The sequence below is a fragment of the Lampetra planeri genome, chromosome 32 (genome assembly GCF_965212315.1).
Source record: "Lampetra planeri chromosome 32, kcLamPlan1.2.h2, whole genome shotgun sequence".
NCBI classification, from domain to species: Eukaryota; Metazoa; Chordata; class Hyperoartia; order Petromyzontiformes; family Petromyzontidae; genus Lampetra; species Lampetra planeri.
In genome coordinates this window covers 7,403,832-7,422,168 of record NC_136138.1, presented here as the reverse complement: position 1 = coordinate 7,422,168, position 18,337 = coordinate 7,403,832, and the positions used below count along the sequence as shown (strand labels likewise).

Below are 18,337 nucleotides of genomic sequence, written 5' to 3'. Positions count from 1 at the left end.
ACAACTTTCCCACCCACTGTGTCACCGAGAGTAATGTGTTCCTTGTTTGACAGTCAAACCGATGTTTAATTCTTCAAAGCTGGAATCGATGCAATTCATGTGCGGAACCAAATTTCACGCGAGGGCTTTTTTTCGTACACTCATTGGCGACTGAGCTGACACCATCAACTCCACTGCACCTGTGAACCCGATTCAATCGCAGACAGCTTCCTGGATTCAAACCCAGGATTTCAGCGGTGATCTCTGCGCAACTCGGCCATCTCAAACAAGTGAAAGCTCTGCATTTCCACGACCATTAGAGCAATCCCAGACTGTGTTGCTAACAGCACTTGGCTCAATAGTCCAGTAAAGGCTACACGGGGGATCTTTATCTTGAATTTTCTGTTAGGTAAAAACATTATTTTTTAGTTGAAGTTTTTTTTTAACGACCTTTCACTCCCGGCAGACATCAACGAGTGCACGACGCAGTTGGACATCTGCCAGCTGGGCTATAATTGCATCAACACCGTGGGGTCCTTCACCTGCCAGAGGCACATCATCAACTGCGGGCGAGGGTACCACGCCAGCCCTGACGGAGGCCGCTGTGTCGGTGAGTACACCGGTCGGCGTGATCCGGTGCGGAAAGATCTTCTTTTGTTCGGCTGCTGATGTAGATGCAGAGCAATGACTACGATATCACATTCAGCTGGTCAAGCCAGAATAACTGCGTCAGGAGCAGCGGAGTGCATCGCCGCGATGTCTCCTTCGTATTTGTGGGTCGGGCATTGCGTCGTTATACGTTGCACGGTCTGTTCTGGTTGACCAGTCGCACACTGCAGAGTTTGTATGTTGACATTTGTGCATTGGGTATCAGTATCTGCCATGGTTTGTGCAGATGCGGTTCAGGGTGGACCATGAGCTTCGTTTAAGATCAACACCCAGGGGTCTTCTGCGTGGAGTCTTTGACAAAGTGTTTGTTTGCGAGTTCTTTTGAACTCCATTCAGCTCTGCACGCTTCATCGGGATTGAACGCGCATTGTGTGGAGTGGTAATCTGGCCCGAGTTTACTCATGACGGCTACACGCAACTAATAATTCAACATTGCTTCATATTTTTACATGCAATATTTCCGATTTCTCCTATTGCGCAGTTGTTTTTGCGCTGATTTATATTTGCTTTTGCGCCGATTTCTATTTGCTTTCAGTGCTGTGTATGTTAATTGTTTGTCTTGCTTTTGTACATTTGTGGTGACCCGGGGCACTCACTCTTGCAAATGAAACTCTCTCCTGGTCTCTGAGTTCTCACCTGGTTAAAAAAAATACATTTGAAACTCGAGCTCCCCTCGGTCGACTTAGCCTCAAATAAGAACCTGGTGCGGTGTGTTAAAACATCGCCATTTGGGAGACAAAGGCGGCCAAGTTTGGTGCTGGTCACCCCCCCCCCCCCGCCATGTGCCGTGGCGGCCTTCATTGATTGCTGCTCGCTAACGACACTTGCCCCCAACAGTCTGTTAAGACTATACGGGGGATCTTTGTCACAGGGGATGTTTGTCGTTGTGTGCGCGTGCGTAACAGACGTGGATGAGTGCCAAACGGGTGCGCACCAGTGTGGCGATGGCCAGCAGTGCCAAAACACTCCGGGCAGCTACCGCTGCAACTGCGCCAGCGGCTACTACTACGACACTCTGGGACGCACCTGCGTGGGTACGTGTTGCGCTCCTCGCCATCGCTGTGATATTCCACATCGGGTGGGGCACCTTTACCTGGCGCGGGGAAGGTCGAGACGACGGAGCAGGTTATTTACGTCGCGCCGCCCGTGTCCACGCAGCTGCAGCAGCCGCCTATGTGGTGGGACCCCCTTATTAATATGGGAGGTAGGTCCCCCTCCACCCTCCCCTGTCTTCCCCCCCTCCCCCGCACTCCCCATTATTAACATACGGCTTTGGCGAGATGTTAACTATCTCGCATGGTATGCAGGAGGTCGTGGGTTCGACCTCAACCTTGACGTCTGCTGCTGTAGATTTGGAGTTTGCATGTCTCTCTCCCTGTGGCGCGTGGATTTTTCTCCTCCGGCTTTTCCCTCCACATTTATAAACGTGCGTTTGAAGCATTTGGCTGCTTTAAATTTCCACGTGATAAGCCGCTTCGTTGAGCTAACATTTGTGGCCAGGTCGTTTCTCAAAAATAGCGACATTGCTCAGTGGGCCTTACCTGGTAAAATAAAAATTCGTTTATAGTTGAATAGCTTATTAATTTGACCTTTCCTGGGAGACAACGATTATTCTCACACGTGAGGGTCAGTCCATCCGTAGAGTCGTGGTGATCGACGAGGTCTCTCCTCTGCCTCTCCTCCTCCGCCCCGTCTCGTCTCTGCGCAGACATCAACGAGTGCAGGCAGTACCCAGGGCGGCTATGCAGCCACACGTGCGAGAATGTGCCGGGCTCCTACCACTGCAGCTGCAGCAGGGGGTTCCAGCTGGGCACCGACGGCAAGACCTGCGAAGGTGAGAGAGAGAGAGAGATTCCCACTGCCGGGAGACACGGCCACACGCGGAGATGATACTGTGACACGCCTCTATACACGTGTGTGTGTGCGTGCATGCGTGTGTGGGTCTGTGTGTGTGTGTGCGTTTGTGTGTGAGGGGAGCAGTAGCGTAGCGGTTAGTGCACTGTGTTACGAACCTGGCGGCCTGAGTTAGATTCCCGCTCACAGCTAACACCGATAACGATTATATGAACCGGTCCTGGGCCTCCCTCCCCTAGGTTGATTCAGCCTCAAATGACCACCCGGTGCGGTGTGTAAACATCGCCACTAGGGAGACAATTGCGGCTGGGCGTGTTGCTAGCCAACCACCCTCTCGTGTGCCATGCCGGCCTTCATAGGTGCTCGCTAACAGCACTTACCCAAACAGTCTGTTAAGTCTATATGAGGGATTTGTGTGTGTGTTCATTTTGGGGAGCGATGGTATTGAGGTAAGCGCAATTTGCTGCGAAACCAGCTAGCCATGTTCGATTCTCGGTCACGGCTAATTATAAAGTGACCGCGTATTCGCAGAACGACCTTAAAGGGGGAGACGTAAATTGGGGCATCACTGGCCCTTCTATTCCTCGTGTGATGCAGTTTGTGTTTTACGTCCTCATATCTCTTTCCTTGTTTTCCTTTCGTCAACGTTGCGACCGTCCCCGGGGGGGGGGGTGGGGTCACTCTTGTGAATGAGACTTTCACCCCGTTCCTTTCGACCTCTCTCACTTGGCCACGAACAGAAAAAACCTTGAAACTTTAACTCTGTCCTCGATGTCGCTGCCGTCGTCGCGATTCTGCCGCTCTCGCTCGCAGACACAAACGAGTGCGAGTCGAGTCCCTGCAGCCAGGAGTGCGCCAACGTCATCGGCTCCTACCAGTGCTACTGCCGCCGCGGCTTTCAGCCCAGCGAGGTCGATGGGGTCACCTGCGAAGGTCAGCGCTGGCCCACCCGGCCCGCTGGCCCCCTGACACCCCCATGGGAGGGCGACGTGCGGTCCCATCGTGTACGGTGCGACGACGTGCATGAGCCGCTCGTCACGGGAAATCGCGGCGCTGCTGCCTGCCCTGATTGATGCCAGGATGGAGAGATGTTAACTACCTCGCCTGGAATTCAGGAGGTTGTGGGTTCGGTCCAGACCCTGACGTCTGCTTTATGTTTCGAGTTTGCGTGTCTGTATACCCATGGTCACATGGATTTTTCTTGTTAGGTGGCAGTTATGCAACATTTTGGTAAAGTTGTGGTGCCACGCTGGCGAGATGTTAACTACCTCGTCTGGTATGTACCAGGTCCTGGGTTTGACCCTGACTTCGACGCCTGTATATTTGCATGTTATCTCCGTGGTCACGTAGATTTTTCTCCGGGTCCTCCAGTTTTTCCCTCCACGTTTAGAATGAACACGTGTTTAGAGTATCTGGCTGCCGTACATTTCCACATGATAAGCCTCTTCATTGGGCTATCATTTGTGGCCAGGTCGTTTCTGAAAAGAGTTATATAGCTCAGTGGGCCTTACCTGGTAAAATAAAAAATAATTTAGTTGAGTTGAAATAGCGCCATAATCCGACGCGCTTTACGACAAAATTGTATGTAAGATGACAGCGGTTGCAATCAAGAGGAGGGTTATTATTGTTTGTGTGTAGTTATGGTGATGGTTAGGAGGACGGGTGGGTGTAGTTGAAGAGGGGTTGCGGTAAGGGTAGTGATAGGGGTTTGGGGTAGGGTTATGGGTAGTGATAAGGGTAGTTATAGTGGTTTGGCGTCAGTCTGTTCATAGCTGGGGGGCGGGAGCAGGGAGTAGCAGTAGCACGTGCGGGCATGTTAATGCTCTCACAAACATACACCGTGTATGTACACGCTGTCATTACACAATCGTTGTGCGTGCGTGTACCGTCCTGTGCATGCGTGCACGTGCCTGTGTCCCGCAGACGTTGACGAGTGCTCGCTGCCCGGGAGTAATGGTGGGCTCTGCGCGTACCGCTGTGCCAATGTGCCGGGCAGCTTCGAGTGCTACTGCCCCGCGTACGGCTACACCATGTCGCCCAACGGGCGCTCCTGCCTGGGTGAGCACGCACACACACGCACGCACACACACGCACACACATGCACACACGCACGCACACACGCAAGACAAATATCCCTCGTATAGCCTTTAACAGACTTTTGGGACAAACACTTTTTGCGAGTAGCACCTATAAACTGTGGCACACGAGGGGAGTGGGTGGCCAGCACCACGCCAAGCCGTCTTTGTCTTACCAGTGACAATGTTTGCACACCGCAGCAGGTACTCATTTGAGGCCGAGTCGACCGAGAGGAGGCCCAGGACCGGCTCCGATAATCGTCACTGGTGTTGACCGCCATAAGCGGGAATCGAACTCGGGTCGCCGGGTTCGTAGCACAACGCGCTAACCGCTGCACCGCCACTCTTTTCTTTGTGCGCGTGCAGACCTGGACGAGTGCGGCACCGGCACTCACAACTGCTCGTCGTCTGAGAACTGCTTCAACATGCAGGGCGGATTCCGCTGCCTCTCCTACCAATGTCCGTCCAACTACCGTCGCTCGGCAGAGAAGTAGGCGATCCGACGTCCGCCCGACGTTACCGGCGTGACATTTGCCACCGCCTGTCGTGCACAGACCTCGTATTCCGCTTGTGTCCGTTTAAGGCGGGTGTGCGGAGTAATTTTTTGTTTGTTTGTTGACCTTTCGCTTGCACGTGCGTGCGCATGCATACGGGATCTTGTCAATCCATTGGCGGATGAGGACTTCCTGCCCTGTGCCGCGCAGGCAGGGAGGGTTATTTGAACCACATTTCACCACGCCGGTCAGCGCGGGGTTGGTGAAGTTGTGATAGCAAAGATGTGGGGGCATGGAAGCACAGGATAATAATGGATTTTGTTGCCCTGCCCTCTGCTGCCCACTGTAGCCCCAAAGTCTATAGCACCTGTTATGCATGGCGGTTGCCCAATGCAAGCGTTATCCAGGTTCATCCCTCCTTAGTGTCCGAGATTTATAGAGAATGGGGTACATTCCGGGTTTATTTAGTCATAGGCTTAATTGTTCATAATCATAAGAAAGATGATGGAACAAGTAATAATTTACAGCTGTTTGTAAATCCACTGCTGCATGAAGGCCTCATGTTGGTTGAATGACCATACTTCACTCTCCTCCTGCCACCAACACTGCTGTCTCCGACATAATTCTCCTCCGAGTCAATCCACTGCTGGATGAAGGCCTCCATACACTACGTTGGTCATGGGTGGAGGGAGGGGGGAGGGGTTATTCAGCCAAACTTCACCATCCACTGCTCTCGGTGATATCACTCCCTCGCCCCCGTCTATGACTGTCTGTCTCTCCCGTGTCTCTCCCGTGTCTCTCTGCCAGTCGCTGTGAACGAATGTCGTGCGCCGACCCGCAGGACTGCGCCAGCTCGCCCGTTCGCATCACCTACTACCAGCTGAGCTTCCCACGCACCGTGCCGCTGCCCGCCAACATCTTCCGCATCGGCCCGTCGCCCGCATACGCGGGCGACACCATCACGCTAGGCCTCACGGCGGGCAACCACGAGGGGCTGTTCGCCACGCGCAAGATGAACGCGTACACGGGCGTCGTGTACATGCAGCGCGCGCCCGACAGCCCCCGGGACCTGCTGCTCAACGTGGAGATGCGGCTCTTCCGCCAGGGCACGTTCACGACGTTCCTCGCCAAGATCTACGCCTTCATCACTTCTGAGGACTTCTGAGAGAGCGGGGGTGGGGGGGGGCACATGTGCGTGCGTGCGGGACTTGTGTGGGCGGGTGGCGGTGATGGTGGTTGAGGAGGAAGGGATGGTTGGTACCACGGCAAGCGTTTCAGATTGTGCTGTTTTGGTTTTAGCTTGTCTGGTCTGTTGCCCGGAAAACCGTGGAGAAATTATCTAAGGCCGCATTTTTTTTCTTTTTCCCATTACCGAGCCTTCATCCGATACGTTTGGCCGGATAAACGGGACTAAAAGTGTGACGAGTGCGATGGGAATGACCACTGTTCACCAACTTTTTGCTATTGTGGGAATCTCAAAGTACATCATAGACGTCTTTGTTGTTTGGAAACTTTTGATTCGATACCCGTTGACGATGTCTAAAAGGAAACAGGTCCCCTCAAGTAAGAATGCATAACCACTGCAATTGTTTTGGACATCCTGTAAATGGACTCGTGTGCTAGCAGCTGAATGAGTTGTTGCATCTCCAGCCCGGGGAGAGATTGTGACGGCTCGTGGAAGCCTTCGTTCAGCAGTGGATAGATCCTGGCTGATGATAATGATGAGCATCTCCTAAGATACGTCATTGCAAGCATAGGCCTACGACATCAAATTATCTCTGGCACTCTACAAACTATTTTGTAATTTACCAGGTAAGGCCCACTGAGCTATGTAGCTATTTTTCAGAAGCGATCTGGCCACAAATGATAGCTCAACGAAGTGGCTTATCACGTGTAAATTTATCGCAGTCAAATACTCTAAATGCATGTTTCTAAATGTGGAGGGAAGACCCGGAGAAAAAAATCACGCGACTGCTGGGAGATAGAACATGCAAACTCTAAATATACAACAGGCGTCAAGGTCGGGATCGAACCCGCGACCTCCTGCATACCAGGCCGGGGAGTTAACATCTCGTCACCAAGCGGACTAGTGCCCTTGGCGGAGATGCACGCAGCAGCAGGCAGCGCACACACTTAAGTTTGTTTCTGTGTTACCGTGCCACTCGTTTGTCCGTGGTTGTTAAGAGGGGAAGAACACGCGAGCGCTGAGGAATCGAAGTCTCCTTCGTTCGTTACCCCCACTGCCCTTCACCAGGTGTCAAGTCCTGCGAGTGATGGCGAGATTCCAAAGGTCACGCTTCATGTCTGCGCCGCGCGTGGCCTTGCAAGGTCAATTCATAATTTTGCAGCTGGGATCGCGGTTTGTATTTTCGAGGCAGCTAGGAAACGTTCACCGCTGTCTCCAACAGGAGTCACAAATCACCCCCGGTTGCCACTCGCTGTGTAATGCGCGGAATTTTTTTTACATATATACACAGTATATAGTTTCCATGTCAGTTCGAAACAAGGATGAATTTATCACTTATTTTTAGGGTCGCCCGTAGAACTGGAGTTGGTGGTACGTGGCGAATGGCCACAGCCAAAGCGAGAGGTGTCGGTGATGTGGTGGTGCCAATCGCGGGAGAATATATTCTGCGTCAGACAGACCCGGCTAAAATTAATCCCTGATTTCGAAGCTTTTCAAACTTCCAACAAAGAAGTGCTGAATTAGTTTGTGGGGGTGATCCGTTTCAGAACAAACGTGATAAGGAATAATTCTGTGAAATGGTAAACATTTAGCAAATAGTAGCACGATCGCTGAACTTTTTTAAACACCACTGCGGCATATCATACATTGTGTGTGTGTGTGTATTAAGGTATCGTATACATTTTATCTTTGTATATCATAACAGGTGGTTTGAGTTTGGGGTCCTGAAGAAAAACGTATTTAATCAGCATACATCATCTGCGAGAACGTGGATCAGACAAACAGACATTAATAATACATTCATTTTATATAGCGGCATTCATGCTAACAGCAGCCCACAACGCTGTACGTTAATTATATATAAGGACCAAATCCCATATAAGTGGTTGCCTAAGTACAGCGTGAAAGAAGCCCAACACACATACCACGCAAATAAAACCCATCCTACCAAGCTTTTTTTTTTACAAATTAAGAAATGGCACCAAAACGAAAAAAGCACAAAAAAGTTTTTTCTCGTAGAAGCTGAAACAAAGGCTGAGAAGTGCGCAACGAAGCGTGCATGGATCGAGTTCCGCTGAGACACGGGAAGAGGACAACGCACGTTTGGGGAACGAGCTCGCAAGGGGCCAAATCTCCTTTTGGCCGTTTAGGAGATTGGAGTGGATCATGGGCAAGACGCCGTCGTTCGGAGGGGAGCGTTGGTGGCCGGATGTCGAGATCAACGAGTGGATAGATCATGGCTGATTGTATGTTGAACTTTCGCACCGTACGTAGCCAATTGTGCTAATCGGACGTGCGGGGGAAGTACGACAAACTAAACGCAGTTCTAAAGAGATGAATTTTCATTCTAGAAGATTTCAATGTGCATAGCTCCAGTGGCTTCCTAATATCGGAAGGAAGAGCGTTCCAGACGGCCGCAGAAGGGCATCTGAAAGCACGGTTGGCTACGTGTACGGTACGAGGTTGACCGGAGTTCACGTGATTGATAATTATGCATCTTGATTGTGATAATATAACACGTCTTTTTTCATGGTCTCTCCAAGTCAGCGAAACCTACAGTGGGTTCCACAGTTGACGAGATCCACATTTGCGCTCTCTTGTCTGCCATGCGACGATCGCTGTGCAAGGCATTGTGGGAAGGCCCACCGATTGTGGAAAAAGAGGCAATTGAAGGGACCTCAGATGTAGTTCTCTGATGCCATTTTCCAGAGGCCACTCTCTGACACAGGGTAGACCACTACTATATGGGAAAATTTCAAACTGAAAATGGATTTGTCGTGTGACACGATGCAGGACGATGCAAAATCCAATTGCTGTATTGTACTTCTCTGCTCCCACATATCTCCTCCCCAGCTTCACTAACCCTTACTGACCAGCGTGATGCATTATGGTCAGATAACTCACACTACCTGCTTGTTGTGGGGAGGCCCTCATCCAGCAGTGGATATACAAATCCCCCTTCCCTCTGCCAGTTGACCACGAACAGGTGAACGAGATCCCTGCATTGAGTTGTGGGGTGTGGTTGGTGGTGGTTGTGGTGGTTAGGATGGGGTGGTTTGCTATGGAGGGGGCGGGGGGGGGGAACGTCACTGAGAGTGTGGCTGTACATATACATTATAATGCCAATAGCACATTTTTAATGAGACTTTTAGTTTAAACGCTGTTAATTAGGTACCCCCCCCCCCCCCCTCCACTGCTTATTTTATCTCCGCGATGTTCCTGCTTTTAGCCAAGGGCCGGCATGTAAGGGTTCATGCAACGCCGTTCGGCAATTGCGCGATGACCACATTGAAATGCCAGCCTGGGGCGTGGGATTGAAAAGGAGCATCAAGCCAAGGGTCAGAATTTATTTTGGCTTTGGCCACCGGCGGCGTCGCGCGGGATTTTTACTTTCCACGCCTTCAAAAAAAGGGGCTTCTGTTCCGAGTACACGAGACTGACAGATCGGGGAGCAGCGGAAAACTTTTAACTCTTTGGCAAAAATATCGAGTAACGTCCATGTCTGCGGTGGTACAAGTTGTATTTAAACAACCGAAACTCTGTTAACTTTTTTTCCCGTAATGTTTTTGGTGGATTTTTTTTATTCCATCCTACACAAAATTAGAAATGTTACATGGCATTTGGGGCCATCCATTTAGTACGTACTCATGGAGGGGGGTTAACCCAAATGCGTACGCTTGCGTATAGGGGGGTCTACTGACAATGTACGTACGCATAGGAAACGGGGGGGGGGTGAAGCCTCGATAAAAAATGTGTGGACATTGACCTTCAAATGAGCTACAGTTGAGTTTCTTTAGCTGTCAGACAAATACTACCGGGAGGTGTGGGACTGGGAGAGGCGTCACTTGGATGCCACCGTACCCCTGACTGCAGCTATTACGCAGCTCAGCAAAATAAGTGGCCAAGGTACAAAACTTTATTTAATGCAGCCGGTAGTGGACTATGTTTGCTTAAACACGTTAATATTATTAATCCTTGATTGTTTCTGCGTGGATTAAATATCGGCCGTTCTATAGGATTCGGGGGGGGGGTGCGTCAAGCGAACGTACGCAGGTGAGGTGAGGGGTCAAGTTTCGACAGATGTTTGCGTACCTACTCAATGGATGGCCCTTTTTTGAGTTGGAGATGGCCCAATAGGGCACAGCGTTGAGCCCGGTACTCCTGAGAACCCGGTTTGAAATCCAGGTTTCGGCCACTTTGTTAAACTGGGTTCTTAAGTGTAAGCGAGGTGATGGCCTTGGCTCATTGGCTAATTAAACCCACGACCTCCTGGATACCAGGCGAGGTAGTTAACATCTGGCCCCCGTGACACCCCGAATGACTGCATACACAACAAAAAAACACCAAATTAATGGGGTTCCCCCCCCAACTTCAATTACCGAAATGTTGCAGCTCTGAGATTAAAAATATATGTGTGTATTGCTTTGACTGGCATGTTTTGAACAAAGTGTGGATGAAGGCAATTCAGAAGCAGTTCTGTGATGTCTCCTTCACGGGGCAGGGCAGGGGGGGGAGATCCACTGCTCTGTGGGAACTCCGCATGGGCGGTTCGCCTCGTTAAATGGCACCGCACCGACAGCACAAACTACAAACTGGGTAGAACATTGAGGATAAGACAAATGGCAAGTATGGTTATTTTATAGTAGTACAGTAGTCTTGAGTTAAAATTATCTATTTACAACAAGAGTATACGAATGCAATAATTAGCATTACGACAGGACTTTCCATTATGACTTTAGAGGATGTATAACTGCAGGAAATACTGTTTAGTCTCAACACTCTGTTTATATCTTACAATAGAAGAAACTCGTATCGTGCCTATTATTACCAGTGCGTCACCACTACGGTACTTTAATTACGACTTATTATTTTATGCCAAAGTTATATATTTTTCGTTGCGCGTGCGTGTGTATGTATGTCCTGTGGTATAAATAAATGTAAGCCTGCTTAACTGAATATTTAGTGCCCAGGTCATAAGTTGCATCGCTTTTAAAGCCACTTGGTAGTGTGTGTGTGTTCATGGTTGCGCTGTACGGCGCTCCGATGGGGTCTTCAGGGTCTGCCCGCCATGATGTCCGACGTTCCGCTCCACGTGCCGGAGGTTTCTTCGGGAAGCTAATTCAGTTCTTTCATCAGCAATTAAATGTAGTGCTTTTAAAGCTGCCTGTCTTTGTGCAGCTAATCGACATACGTATTCAGCCGATGCCTCTTGTGGTGTGTGTACATTTATGCTGTCCCGCTGCTTGCTTGATTGGTGCGCTTGTGTTTTACAGGGTGGCCCAAAAGACAGGACACACATAGGGCTATTTAATTTATCTTAATACTGACATGAACACATTTTCAAAGTGCTACATTAATTTCAACAGATAATTCGTGCGTGCATTAATGGCAAGGGGAAGACGGCTTGAACATTTAATGAAATAAATTAAACAACTCTGTGTGATATATTAAAATAAGTATTATAATAATAACCCGTACGTGTTCTGTACTTTGGGCCACCCCCCGTATATACGTACGGTATTTTATTGGAATATCTATTTAAACGCGTACGGCGTAGCCAAATACTCAATGTTACAGCGACGACAACATTCTGTGCGCCCAGCGGCGGTGGGCAACCTCCTGGCTGAGCCCGCGGGCCCGGATCGGACCCGCGACTTCAGTTTATGCACGGTCACGCGACGCCCACCCATCCATCCACCCATCCACCCACCCACCAACCCACCACGACATCTGTCCGTGACTTGCGAGCAACTTTGTACTAGAGGGGGGGATATTTTGGTGCTGGAAACAACACCTCTCTTTAAATAAAATAATTTTAACGCACCGAGTCGCTGCTTTCCCTCACTGTAAGGAGGGCCTGTTGGTAACGATAGCAAGTGATCGAGGTGTTATGTGACCCCCCCCTCCCTCTTACCTTGGTGAACGGCAATGTCAGCGGTTTCCCAGGCATTACGGGGGGGGTCTTTATCTTTGGAGTGGTTGCGTAGCGGTTCAAGTTCAAGTTCATTTATTAGGTATAGCCCTGTGAGCCATTCAGCTCTTGAATCGGGTGCAACCGCAACAAACAAAAAACATGAACAAAAAACATCTTAAAGTGAATATGTGACTAAGTGCAAACAGAAAATCCAAGAAAAGACAGCAAAATATTGCAGAAAAAACACCGTACACCAACGCTGTGTGCAAAAATCAAGTCAAACAACAACAACAACAACCACACGACAGCTTAGATTAAGGCCATCAGTCTAACTCTGTACTACAACAAACAAACATGGCTAAACCAATACACTTTTCGAAATCACCAAAATAAAGCCATGAAAGCAATGAAAAAGCAATCATAGGAACTGTGACAGAATTTTCACAATAAATGGCATAAACAACATGTACTACCAAAACCCTGCAGCCATAGCTGGCTGCATGAGTCACTCCACCTTTAAGATCAGCACACTAAATCAAAACACAGGTCATACTTTGTAGCGATCATCCGGAGCGAAACATTTTATTTTAGGTCACTGAATAGCACTGGCAGCTAGGGGTGTACAACTCCTCTAGAGCAGTTTTGAGTGAAGATCTCATAGGTAGTGACTCAAGTTTCAATTTATTGGCAACAGCATTCCAGACCCTGGGGGCATCAATAGCAAAGGCCCTTCCTCCAGTATATGTACGGCAATAGGGAATATTAAGCTGGTAAATGAGTGTAGACCTTAGGTCAAATTTGTTCTTTGAAACAGAGATGAGATCCAGCAGGTAATCTGCAGATTATTTTGCAAGTACATCATGAATAAATAAGATCTGGTGCACAAGCCGTCGAACATTCAGAGATGTTAAGTTTGACCCAATGTAGAGGTCACAGTGGTGAGTCCTATATGGGCAGTTCAATGCAAATCTTAAGGCCGAGTGATACATTGAGTCAAGCTTCTTCAGTACAGTACTTGGGGCTGATTTATAAACAATGTCACAGTAATCAAGTAGAGGCAGTATGGTAGCTTTAATCAATTCCAAACGGAACATAGGGGGGAAGCAGTGCTTGTGTCGATATAGAAAACCAATTTTAATTTTTGTCTTTTTCCCAATATAATCAATGTGATCTTCAAAATTCAGTTTTGAATCCAGGATGATCCCAAGATACTTATAGATCTTAACTTGCTCTATTTGATCATTATTTAAGGAATGTAATTTGGGGAAAATAACTTCCCGCTTTAGTCCTGGTGAGAAGCATAGCACCTTGGTTTTGGCAGGATTTAGGACTAGTTTAAGAGCAACTAGCTGATGTTGTAGTTTGTTGAAATCACTCTGGAGCTTAGCAATCACGTCATCCGGAGAGCGGCCAGCAGTAATTAGTACCGTGTCATCTGCAAAAAGATTTACCCTGGAATAATCCAGTTCAGTGCCCAAGTCATTTACATAAAGAGAGAACAAGAGGGGGCCGAGAATGGAACCCTGTGGAACCCCTTTTGTTATCTTAACACTGTTTGACCTCCAACCATCTGTGAATACAGTTTGGGTGCGAGAAAAGAGGCAATTTTTTAACCATTTTACTGTGTTTTCGGAAAAACCGAGGCAACTTATTTTACTAAGCAGGATGTTGTGGTCTACTGTATCAAAAGCTTTGGACAAGTCATGAATAAGACAGGCGCAGTACTGCTTATTATCAAGGCTACTGTAAATGTGATTCATAGAGTCTAATGCAGCAGATGTGGTGCTGTATTTTTTTCGGAACCCAGATTGTTTTAGATGTAATAGATTGTTGGCGGACAGGAAACTGATAATTTGGTAGTTCAATAATTTTTCAAAAATTTTCATCAACGGGGACAAAATTGAGATAGGTCGGTAGTTATTTGGATCATCTTTAGGGCCCCCTTTGTGAAGTGGACGAACATAGGAATGTTTCCATTCTAGAGGAACTGATGCTTCTTTGATGGACAGGTTGAAAATATGGGCTATAGGTTTGTATATTAGGTTAACGCGCTACGCTACGAACCTGGCGACCCCCCCCCCCCCGCTCACGGCGGCCAACACCAGTGACGATTATCTGAACCGGTCTTGGGCCTCCGCTAGGTTGACTCGGCCTCAAATGGGTTACCTGGTGCGGTGTGGAAACGTCGTCACTCGTGAGGTAAAGGAGGCCACGCGTGGTGCTGCCCACCCACCCCACCCCCTCGTGCGCTGTGCCGGCCTGCATAGGTGCATCGCTCACAGCACTTGCCCCAACAGTTTGTTGAGGCTATACGGGGGAGGGGGGGGTCTTTGTCTTTGCCTACGCCCCATCTATCTCCCACCAGTTAGTCCTATTGGTCCCTCCGTAATTATGTGGCTCTTTTTTTCCTGCTTAAGTCGGTGCCCCTGAGGTGTCGGCATAGATTGGTGATGTGCACGTGTGATGCTACTTAGTAAGTGTATTCATACTCAACACCCTGTTCCAATTTGCCGTGTTTAGTCGATTGAAGCCATTCCATGTAATGTGATTTGTACAATGGCGTCAAATAAACGTATAGTAATCGTCGTTTTACCAAGTGGGAAATCGGACCGTGCATTGACCAACTTACACACGTTCGTGTACACCTGGGTTGAACAGGGGGTTGAGCGTGGATGACGCATGGATGGCCGACCATGTGTAGTAGGTTCAATGAGACTTGGACGACGTAGTCGGAGGCACACTTATTTATTAACCGTTTCACTCAATACAGGCCAAGGTATACAACACTCGAAGGGGTATCGGCCCCTTCACCCGTCTAACAGGGAGACCCCACTAGCACTAGCCCGGCTAGCCTGCTCCCAGGTCCTCCACTCGAGAGCTCGGGGAGGCTAGCTGACCCAGCTCTGGCCAAGCTGGGATCACGGCACCCTGAGTCACCAGACCGGCTCTTACAAGAGCATCGGCTCTGGGCTCTCGGGGCCACGCCACTGGCTTGCCCTGGTCGGTCCTGAGAAGGACAGCGATCCAGGGGAGTCCCAGGGCCTATCTAGCCGGTCTTCCTTCTTCACTGGTTTAAGCTAAACACTGAACCCCGAGCCCACCGCCTCACCGCCTCGTATAGCAACTCCCCCCCCGAGGGGTGGGGCCGTGGGGGATCACAGCGCCGTTTCAGCCCCCCAGGCTAAACGGTGCGGACGTGGATGTAAGCATCCTTCCGCGTGCGGGCATAACCACCCCTGGTGTGTTTGTTCGCCCTCCCGTAACACCTCTGCACATGCATCAAAGGTGTTGCAGGCGGCTGCGGGGGGGGGCTACATTGTGGGCAGCAGAGGGGCAGCGCAGCAAAATGCATTGCTGCAATGTGCAGTCCTTTCGTTGGCTCTGCTCCCCGCCTTGACCAATCCGCACTGGCAAGCGTGGTGAAGTATGGTCAAAGAACAGTCATAACCAAGCATTTAGCTATGTATGTTTGTTGGATTTCATTCACACCGTACGTAGCAAATCGTGTTCATCGGAGGTGCGGCAGAATGACAACAAACTAAACAAAAATCAGTTATAAAGAAAGTCGTTTTCAGTCTAGATGACAGCTCCAGTGGCTTCCTAATATCGGAAGGAAGAGCGTTCCAGACGGCCGCAGAAACGCATCTGAAAGTGCGCGATGCGGTGACTGCCTTTGTTTGATGGGTTCGCCAAAAGCTGCTGCGAGGATGACTAAAGGGTTTTGACAGGGGCACACACACACCATACATACAGCAATTTCCCCCAACAGCCCGTTAAAGGCTATATATATGGGGGGACGTTGTCTTTGTTTCCGAGTGTGGCAGAGTAACCCGTTGTACAGCATAATACGCCACCCGCTTAACGTTTGTTTATAATCCGAAGAAATATGTGACGTGGTTTAAAGGTTCAATACTGTGGGAGTTCGTTAATTATAACATAACTCTGCACGCATTCGTTGATGATTTTTACTTTTATATTTTTGGTCAAAAATTTCGCTCCAAACACACACAATCTATCAATCCCCCGGATTCTTTTCCGACACTTACACGAAGTGAATCAATCGATCTGAGTCTTGATGGAGCAACGTATCATTGGAAGCCAGATGAGTTGTCGCAGATGTCCTTTGCCCTTTATTATATATCCACAGTGAGCTTCGCTTCGACGTGGATGTCGTTCGAAGGAGTCGGAAGGCCGTTGTGTGGCCGGCCATCGTGGTTCAAAAATGTTGACGCTTGAAAATGTTTTGCTTTGGCAAACTTCTCTCGGTGGGCAAAATACGCACGCAGAATCATCACATCCCCCCCCCCCCCCACCTCTTTCAACAGCGAAGACGTTGCAGGACTCTCCTCAAATAAGATTCTTACGACTCGGTGCGTTAGACAAATAACCAAAACCTCAACACATTTAAGGATAACTAACATTTTATATTACCGGGTAAGGCCCACTGGGCTATATATAGCTGTTTCAGAAGTGACCTGGTCACAAATGGTAATCCAGAGAAGCGGCTTATCGTTTGGAAATGTATAGCAGCCAGAGCCTCCTAATGCACGACGAAACTAGACGTGGGAGTAAAAAGCAGACACGGAGAAAAATCATCGCGACCACGGGCAGAGAGACACGCAAACTCCAAATATACGGCAGCAGGCGTCAGAGTCGGCATCGAACCTACGACCTCCTGTATGCCAGGCGAGGTAGTTAACATCTCATAGCCACCGTGATCATGATGAGAGAGAGAGACACGCAATGTCCAAATATACAGCAGGCGTCAGAGTCGGCATCGAACCTACGACCTCCTGTATGCCAGGCGAGGTAGTTAACATCTCATAGCCACCGTGATCATGATGAGAGAGAGAGACACGCAATGTCCAAATATACAGCAGGCGTCAGAGTCGGCATCGAACCTACGACCTCCTGTATGCCAGGCGAGGTAGTTAACATCTCATAGCCACCGTGATCATGATGAGAGAGAGAGACACGCAATGTCCAAATATACAGCAGGCGTCAGAGTCGGCATCGAACCTACGACCTCCTGTATGCCAGGCGAGGTAGTTAACATCTCATAGCCACCGTGATCATGATGAGAGAGAGAGACACGCAATGTCCAAATATACAGCAGGCGTCAGAGTCGGCATCGAACCTACGACCTCCTGTATGCCAGGCGAGGTAGTTAACATCTCATAGCCACCGTGATCATGATGAGAGAGAGAGACACGCAATGTCCAAATATACAGCAGGCGTCAGAGTCGGCATCGAACCTACGACCTCCTGTATGCCAGGCGAGGTAGTTAACATCTCATAGCCACCGTGATCATGATGAGAGAGAGAGACACGCAATGTCCAAATATACAGCAGGCGTCAGGGTCAGCATCGAACCTACGACCTCCTGCATACCAGGCGAGGTAGTTAACATCTCCTAACCACCGTGATCATGATGAGAGAGAGAGCGAGAGACAAGCAAACTCCAAATATACAGCAGCAGGCGTCAGGGTCGGCATCGAATCTACGACCTCCTGCATACTAGGCGAGGTAGTTAACATATCCTAGCCACCGTGATCATGATGAGAGAGAGAGAGACACGCAAACTCCAAATATACAGCAGCAGGCGTCGGGGTCGGCATCGAATCTACGACCTCCTGTAGACCAGGCGAGGTAGTTAACATATCCTAGCCACCGCGTCGTCACGTCGCCTGCAATTCAGCACTGTGGACGCAGCGGGGGTTAGTGGATCAGACAAATGTGACACTCCCTGTAGTCGGCGTCGAAGAGGTAGCATCACAGCCTGACGTGCCAGGAGAATTCGGTACAGCAAATGTAGACGTCATCTGTTCCAACATCTGTATGGGACAGGGCAATGGTTCTCAATGGGGGGGGGGGGGGGGTTGCTCGGACCCCCTGGGGGTATGTGAGGTGATTTACAAATGTGTGTGTGTGTGTGAAATTATGTCATACACGAGAGTGATTGGTGAATCATCATGTATGAATATGCTAATATAAAATAACTACGATAACATTGTAATCCACATGGTACATTAGAACGATATAAAAAACCTTTATAAACTCACTGATCGTTAACAATGTTGGTTGCCAAGAGTAACCAACGAGCGCGAACAGACGACGCCACGCGTGCAGAGCGTGACGTGGAATTAGTTTAAATTTGTTTTTGCTG

At 49.2% G+C, this 18,337-nt stretch overlaps 1 protein-coding gene across 2 annotated transcripts in view; it reads left to right on the top strand.

Annotated features, from left to right (window-relative positions):
- LOC144729385 (fibulin-1-like) overlaps positions 1-11,213 on the top strand; it is a 40,398-nt gene extending 29,185 nt beyond the window's left edge. For both annotated transcript variants that reach the window (XM_078609629.1, XM_078609630.1), the window contains exons 11-17: positions 446-589; positions 1,554-1,682; positions 2,357-2,482; positions 3,316-3,435; positions 4,426-4,560; positions 4,944-5,067; positions 5,879-11,213. In XM_078609629.1, the coding sequence (XP_078465755.1) occupies positions 446-589; positions 1,554-1,682; positions 2,357-2,482; positions 3,316-3,435; positions 4,426-4,560; positions 4,944-5,067; positions 5,879-6,236 (1,136 nt within the window). In that variant the 3' untranslated portion in view covers positions 6,237-11,213. The remainder of the gene's footprint in view (positions 1-445; positions 590-1,553; positions 1,683-2,356; positions 2,483-3,315; positions 3,436-4,425; positions 4,561-4,943; positions 5,068-5,878) is intronic.
- The last annotated feature ends 7,124 nt before the right edge of the window (positions 11,214-18,337 follow it).